General features: G+C 49.4%; 1 protein-coding gene and 1 long non-coding RNA gene across 7 annotated transcripts in view; one reads left to right on the forward strand and one right to left on the reverse strand.

Moving 5' to 3' along the window:
* Nucleotides 1-7,704, reverse strand: part of SMURF1 (SMAD specific E3 ubiquitin protein ligase 1) — a 100,137-nt gene that overhangs the window by 13,239 nt on the left and 79,194 nt on the right. For 4 of the 6 annotated variants that reach the window (XM_028500125.2, XM_055090811.1, XM_055090812.1 and 1 more), the window contains 5 exons: nucleotides 6,923-7,007; nucleotides 6,216-6,293; nucleotides 5,148-5,294; nucleotides 3,886-4,084; nucleotides 2,354-2,457 (listed from right to left, as the gene is read on the reverse strand). In XM_028500125.2, coding sequence (XP_028355926.1) covers nucleotides 2,354-2,457; nucleotides 3,886-4,084; nucleotides 5,148-5,294; nucleotides 6,216-6,293; nucleotides 6,923-7,007 — 613 coding nt within the window. The remainder of the gene's footprint in view (nucleotides 1-2,353; nucleotides 2,458-3,885; nucleotides 4,085-5,147; nucleotides 5,295-6,215; nucleotides 6,294-6,922; nucleotides 7,008-7,704) is intronic. The other 2 variants (XM_055090814.1, XM_055090813.1) reach the window with 1 other exon arrangement.
* The window catches only part of LOC114487829 (uncharacterized), a 2,625-nt gene continuing 1,941 nt past the window's right edge, over nucleotides 7,021-7,704 (forward strand). Inside the window, exon 1 of the long non-coding RNA XR_003683280.1 lies at nucleotides 7,021-7,612. This is a non-coding gene — a long non-coding RNA (uncharacterized lncRNA). The remainder of the gene's footprint in view (nucleotides 7,613-7,704) is intronic.

Raw genomic sequence — 7,704 nt, forward strand, 5'->3', positions numbered from 1 at the left:
CTCCGGACGCGCAGGCCCAGCGGCCGTGGCTCACGGGCCCAGCCGCTCCGCGGCACGTGGGATCCTCCCGGACCGGGGCGCGAACCCGCCGTCCCCTGCATCGGCAGGCGGACTCTCAACCACTGCGCCACCAGGGAAGCCCCGAGAAAGGGACATTTTGATGAAAAGAAATAAATGTGAAATAACAGGAAAAGCAAAAGGGCCTGGGATGCACCGTGCCGGGGCGGGGTTGCTCTTATACAGGGACATGCATGCGCCACTCAGGGCCACAGCGGGGAAGTCTGACCAGACGAGTACAGACAACGGCAGACTCGGTAACTGGTGGTGACGGTGAGGAAAGACCCTTCAGATTGCTTCTCTTTCCTCAGTTAAATAGGAAGCAAAGTCAGCAGCTAAGAGTGAGGATGGGCGGAAGTGACGCCAGAGATCTGAGAGAGAGAACTACGGGGGAACTGAAGTAGGTGCTGAACCCTCCTTGCGGCCGGTGGCTATCGATGCAAAGGAAGGCCAGCAGCATGGAAGTGTGTTCGCCTCCAGCCACATTCAGCCGCTCGGGCAATGCTCAGAGCAGCCTGAGGAGGGGCTCTTCAGAGCTGGGGTTTTGCCAGGTAAGCACAGCAAACGGCAAGAGAGGCAAGGAAGTTATGAGGGGGCATAAGGGAGCGATTATGATGGTGGATTACGGGCAAGGAGGAAGTGAAGACAGGAGGGGCGTGAAAAACAGAAAAAAAGGTGGTGGAACCTATGGATGATGGGTGGCCATGGATGGGGTCAAATAAATTAGACGTGCCCAAAGCCAGACTGGTCTCCGACAGTGACTGGGTGCTGAGAAGCAGCGGAGCAGTGTCTTCAGAGTTCCGAATGAAAATTGTTTTCCTTCTAGGAGCCTATAAAGAGCTAAACTACCCATCAAACTGTAGATTATAAGGCATTTTCAGACTCAAGATCTTGGAAAATCCGCCTCCCACACACACACCCCCCCTTCTAAGAAAGCTACTTGAGGATATATTCCAGTAACATAATGGAGGAAGCCAAGAAAGAGGGAGCCGTAGGAGCCGTACACGATGGCTCTAAGCCAAGAAAGCAGTGAAGTCCCATGAAGACAACTGCAGCAGGCCCAGAGAATCAACAGTCAGTCTGGACAGAGTCTCCACAGAGAGATACATGGAGCTAAGGGGGTGGGTGAGGATGGCAAAAGGTGACGTTTAATGGGGCAACAGAGACAAGACCTGGTTTTAAGAAAAGATGAAAGAAGAAGAAGAAATTCTTGAGAAAATTAAGATTTGTTCAAAAGGATAAACTAAATGATAGAATACCACTTAATCCCTCAATGAACAATATTTACATTGTCGTAATAATATAAAACAATGTATTGATTTTTCAACTCCTATAAATAATAGGTAGACAAGCACAAGAGACTGACTTAATTTTGGTGACAGAACAAAATGTAAATCTTCCAACCTTGACAATATAAAAGTAATACTACAGATGACAGGATGTAAGAGGTAAGAGGTGGAAGGAATGCTGGAATGCTGAAGGGAAAGTCAGGAGTATTAATATCCTTTTCATATGAAAAAGAGGTCAAGAGATAGTGTCGCTAGCTGACCGTGAAAAAATAATGGTGAAAAAACATTATATAAAGTTACAAAGACAAGGATAGAAGAACTAAAAATACTGCTATTACAAAACTGAGAAGTGAGAGTATTAGATTAGATCCTCACCACAATCATTACCTGGTCTATCCGTGCCTATGACCATACATCATGAAATCAGTAGATAACATCAGAACTTGATCGAGTCAGTGCTCTAGATGATTGGTTATATTAGAAGAAACAGTTATAAAAGAGCAGAACAGCTGTCTCAAAGGTGAAAAGAGGTAAGACGGGAAACGGAATCTAATCATGAAAAGCTACTATCTTTAAAATCACTTGCAAGAATTATTTTGACCAAAATCTCATTGTACCAAACTTGTTTGACACAAATGCAACGTACATGCCTTCCTCCCACCCCTGAAAGTCCTCTAGTGAGAGAAGCAAGGCTGCCTCCGTATTAACTTCGGGTTCAGTCGGGCCACACGGAGAAGGGAGTACGGGTAGAAGTGTAATAATTCATACTTTCTAAGAAGGAAAGTGATGGTGAAGTGCACGCGCGTTCTGATGGCTGATGGCAAGATGCTAGCAGGGCACACGCTCTTAGGAATTCTTTTTCTAAGAACGCTCTCTGACGGCAACACCTGAAGTCCTGACTGCTCCAAGACCAGCAGCAGAAAGGGGCAAACGACTTCTCTGCAAATAGTTGCTCACAGGTGCGCTCAAATCCATGCAGCAGGGAGGGGGGTACACGAGCCTCTCACCTCGCCACCCCGCCATAGTCCAAACCTTCTTCTCCTCGGAATTTCACCATCAGTCGCTTTTTCAAGTCTTTTGGTCGCATCTTCATTATCTGGCGATAAGACTCCTGCACGTCAAAATTACAGTGTCAGAGAGAAGAACTTATCTTATTTTTAAAGTTATAAAATGATGAAAGGTTATTCATAATGGAGCTCAATTACAAATAAGGCATCTGAGCTTATTTTTAAGTCTTTGAATCTGATTTTTGTCTGGTTCCTATCGAGAATGTTTGTTTGGCATCTAGGACATTGCTGCTTCCTTCACTTTTGCTCCCTCGGAAACAGCAAAGCACGTGGCAGGTGATACTGTACCTAAAGGAAACACACATTTGTTCTCGGCACAATCGTGACTTAAGAGTTAAACATCCTCGCTAGGGTTGATTTTCTCTACACAAATGCACGCCAGTGTGTCCTATAAATAATTGATGTATTTTAACCAAAATGAAGACGTCACAAGGGAGTCTGAACACTAAAAGAATTCTGAGCCTGATTTTGCATCTGAAGTCAAAAATCACACCTTCCCACGGAGTCAAAAAAACCAAGGAGGGCTTGAGTAAGACATGAAGCAGCTTACCAGACACAGAAAACATGTGGTCAGCCTAACAGTCCCTCCGATTCAGCATCTGGAGTGGAGCCAGCTAAATGTCTGGAGGTTATTTTCAGTGAAAAGGCACTGAAGGATCTTTTCTTGCTTTAAATTTAATGTAATTCAAAAGCTGGGTCCCAAGAGGCAAGAGGACGCTGAGTGGAAACGATCTGGCGGCAGCACCTCAAGGATTCAGCTCTTCTCTGTCCGCGACAAACAGTTACGATGCTCAATGGGCAAAATCCGGCACTTGAGCTGATCCCCTCGTCCGGCTGCGCCCAAGCCTCCGTCCCTCGGCCGCCCCCTCAGCTGCTGTGGCCCAGTGACAATCTGTGTCTCGCTTGATCATTTCTGCCACGGATTCCACAAAGGCCCAGACACAGCCGAGATGCTACTCATGGTCGTGGGCCTGAGAAACGGGCCCTGCCTACCAAAGGCCCTGCCTGTTTAGGGACCCTGATCCCGCAGGGGAGCTGCACAAAGGCCAGCACCCTGCCCGGAGCCACCAGCTCTTCCTCCTTCCAGAAGGGACAACAGGGAGGCCACCTAGCTTCTCTGAGGCGGCAACGCCACGAGGGGAGACGGCGTGCGAGGCTGCAGCAGGAGGAAAGCCTGACCCTAGGAAACCGCGCACATGGCAGGAAACGGAATCTGTACAACGCAGGCGCAGGCATTTACAGTATTATTTCGTACTGGTTTCTGTACAGCTCTCTACCCTTTCACTCAGAAGTCATTGATTTTTAAACCTTTACCACAGGAGGAAATACAGTTCCCTCTGTCACCTTGGGCTTTGGCCCTGATAAAGCTCTGCATTGCACTGAGCGATAAAATCAATCTCTGAAACACCAGACAGAAAGCAGAACCCACTGCCGACTGACAGGGAGGAAGATCCGGTGCCCGAACCCCGTACCTCAAATATTTCCTCTCTGGACACTTCGATGCGGCAGTGACCGGCTTGGGGTTGCTGAAGTGAGAGTTCGTGTCTCAGGACCTTCAGTTTCTGGACTAAATCTCTCTCGTATCTCTGGGCGGGAAGCTCCTCGTCTTCCACGGAGCCCTCACTGGGCAGTGGCAGTGACTGGCTGGGCTCCTTTAGTTGGCACTGGTGACTGGAGAAGAACAGACGCATCGAGGTCGCCCCAAGAGCAGCGCGGCCGAGGTTGCACCAGCAGCGCGCCCACACAAAAGGGACTGAGAGGGGAAGTCATCTCCCCAAACTGCTAGGCAAGATTTCTTATGGAAAAACTGCTGGTGGCCACCCTCCGACTCAATAGATGTCTAGGACTCAGTAAAGGAGGCCCTCCGCCTCCGTATCTCATACACCATCACGGCCATAAGTAAAAACAGAAACTGCTGGCATTCATCGTGCGCCTAGTGCGTATCTGTGAGCCTGACCAACGCGCTATTAGATGCGCCTTGGGGGTGAGAATTCAATGGAGCTGACGAGAGCACTTTCAAAGCAGATGACCATGGAGGGGGCAAAATGCACAGGAGCAAACACGTGAAATCCAGGGCTCACACTCGCCCCGCTCGTAACCGAGAGGTCTGTAAGCCCACTCATCAAAAGCAGAGGTCCAGGGGCCTTTTGACAGAAGGACCAGGACCCGTGGAGGGACCCAGCAGCATCCGTCCTGTTCAGGTTTTGCCAGTTGACTCAGCTGTCCAGGACGAGTGCCCCGTGGGCTCTCAACATGTTCTGGGGACACGGCGAACCTGGAACGTGGGGGAGTGTGGGATCCAAGGTCATAGCCAGGTCCACGGCCCCCGGGAATGATGGCCCGGGAAGAGGTTCCCGCAAGCAGTGTTCTGGGCCAGCCCTCCCAGACGGTGGTGAGCGGGCACCAAGGAAAAGCCTCACTTCATTGCTTCTCTAAGGCCACGCATCTCATCAGAGTGCTGCCCACGGAAGCTTCGTGAGCGAAGCTGCCCCATACCGCCAGCTCAGGGGATTTTGCTTAGGCTGCAAGCTGGAACAGGGTGACAACAACATAGGACTTCAGTACCGCTCACAGCGGCCTGAGAGTCTGAAACGCAAGTGTCCACCAAATATTTGTCATATTTTGCTTACGCTTATTCTCTGCTGACTGACAATGCGGTCAAGAAATGAAGAGAAAAGTTAGTAGAGAACATGAAATTTTAACGAGGTCCGCAAAGATTTGGTAAAAGTCTTACTTCATGATGTGGTGTAACCTTGGGTCTGTAAACTGGGTTGTTCGGTTATTATGATCTACAAAATATATTCTCCCGGAAACTGTACTTCGGACTTCCCAACCGGGTGGCAGTGGTCCAAGTTCATCACAGTTCACGCTGTTAAGGTCTCTACCAAAATGGAAGATACAGAGAGGTTTGTCCATCTGCGCGTGGAGGCCTAAGACCGAAACTTCCGTGAGAGAACCCGGGGCGTCCCCTTATCCAGGGCCCGCGTCCCGGTCCTGCTAAGAGGGACAGTCGCGGTGCTACTTACGCCAGACTTGCACCGCGCCCAGGCCTCTGTGCCGCAAGTGGCAGCACAGTCCCGCGGATAAACCGCAACCCTCAGGGCCTGTGACCACGATGGGGAATGTGGTCTGCCCGGGGAGTGCCGTTCCTTCCACGAAAGAGGGCCAAAATAGTAGGCGATATCTGAAGGCTGCTGGAAAACTCTCTGGATTCACAATTAAATGCTCAAGGTCAGAAAGGTTTCTACATGGAAAAGCTCCCAAACAGCACAAGCTTTTTCAAGCTGATGGGGATGTACGAACACGCGTTCGAAATCTTCCCATTCTAGACAGCTGCACCGGGGAGAGGCCATCTCATTTTTGAGTTGGCTTTGTTAATAAGCAAGTCTTTCTAATTCTAACCTCTTGATCCATTATTTCAGGACACTCCCCAGTCCGCTGGGATGGGAGCACAGCATTACTGACCGAGATGCTTTTCTAATCAGGACCAAAGCCTGCCACTCCTTCCCGTGAGTACTGAAGAGACACCTCATTCATTTGCAGGTAGTATTTCCATTCTAATTACAGATACTGAATTGTAAATTCAACAGAGGTTTGGAAAATCAAAGACCAGAAGCTTTGTTCTCAGACGAAACAAATTGTGAATAAGAAGGAAATGAGCATCACTAAAAATGTTACTAGGAAGTAATGCGATTCTGAAACAAAGAGAAAATGTTTTAAAGACAAAAGGAAAGCAGAGCAAAGAGAAAAAAAGAAACTTAACTCCATTACGGGGTGGGGGTGGGGCAGGGGTCTCTCTGACCTGGGCTCAGATGTATGGCCTTGTAGAAGGAATTCGTATAGAAAAGCTGCGTCTCCCCCAGGAATGGTCCCCAAGGGACTGAGGCAATAGGGACAGTGAAGTAGAAGAGAGAAAGGGTGATAGAGTCTTTATATTTCCTTTTTAGCTTTTTATTATGGAAAATTTCAAGCATATTAAAAAAAAATAGAGAGAGACCACAGTGAATAACCAACTCTTAACAATTACCAGCTTATCGCCAACCTGTTTCCAATAGGCCCCTCTATTCGCTTCCCCACCCCGATTATTTAAAGCATCACACCAGACATCGTATCATTTCGCTCAGCAGTATTTTTAGTTTAGAAGGAGAGCAACACATCTTTAAGGGTTTATCGGTTTTTTAAGTGCGTGCATTTGATTTAATCCAGGGGTGAGGGTCTTTTGCAGTTACGTGATCTAATTTCAAGATCCAGGATTGCTTTCTAAAGGGCCCCCCTGCATTACGGCAGCTGCTGATCTACCAGCTGGCGAGTCGGGGGGGTGGCATCAGAGCTGGGGCCGTCACCCAGAGAGTCTGAGTCCAGGACCCCTGTTACAGATCCCTTTGTGCTGCTGCTCTTCCAAGTTTACATCTTCACACCAAAGGGGCTCTTATCACCCACAGTCCGGGGTGGGGGGTCCAGGCAACTGCTGGAAAATGGCCTTGATGGTGAGAATTTTAGGAAACCTACCTGGGTATCCTAGGGTCGTGCCACGTGCTGACTCCAGTCTGCGTGTGCAGGAAGTAAACCTGCCCCTGCACCGTTGTTCTCTGCTCTGCATGAGAAAGTGGGGGATACGGTAGTTACATTCAACTCCAAAGAGAGTTTTCAGCCAATCCCGTAAGCACAGAGTCCCAGCTTCCTCCCAACAGTCTCTAAAAGCACCGAGAGAAGGGTTCGAAGCGCAGCAGTTAACCTCTGCCTGGCGCCTGCGAGTCCCGAGCCCCGGGTCAATGTGTACGTGGACCTTACTTCTCCTGCTCACACTTGGAGAGGCGGCCACACCCCTGGACCTGCCACCTCGGGGCTGACCCTACCTTGCCCTCTGTCCCCTGCATTAGCTCTTACTTCCGGTCTGATCTGCCACATCTACATGGATTCCTCCTGCATTTAGACGCTCCCTCTGTGGTTGTCAAAAGATCCCATCCTTTCACTCGTACCCAAGGCCGTCCTTCCCATCCAGGCCCCTGCCCCACTCCTCTCGGTTTTCTTTGATATTCATTTGCCTAAAATCTTCACACAACTGCTACACTGGGCGATTGGAGCAACCGTGGACAAATTCATGACGAGCAAGATTTGTCAACCACCTCGGGTTACTTTTCTTTACACTGACACAACCATCGTGGGGCACACCTCTGCAAACATCAGCACTTCTGGCAGGTACGAGTCACTAAAAAAAGCTTAAAACGGGCTTCCCTGGTGGCGCAGTGGTTGCGCGTCCGCCTGCCGATGCAGGGGAACCGGGTTCGCGC

This window comes from Physeter macrocephalus, chromosome 14 (genome assembly GCF_002837175.3).
Source record: "Physeter macrocephalus isolate SW-GA chromosome 14, ASM283717v5, whole genome shotgun sequence".
Lineage (NCBI taxonomy): Eukaryota > Metazoa > Chordata > Mammalia > Artiodactyla > Physeteridae > Physeter > Physeter macrocephalus.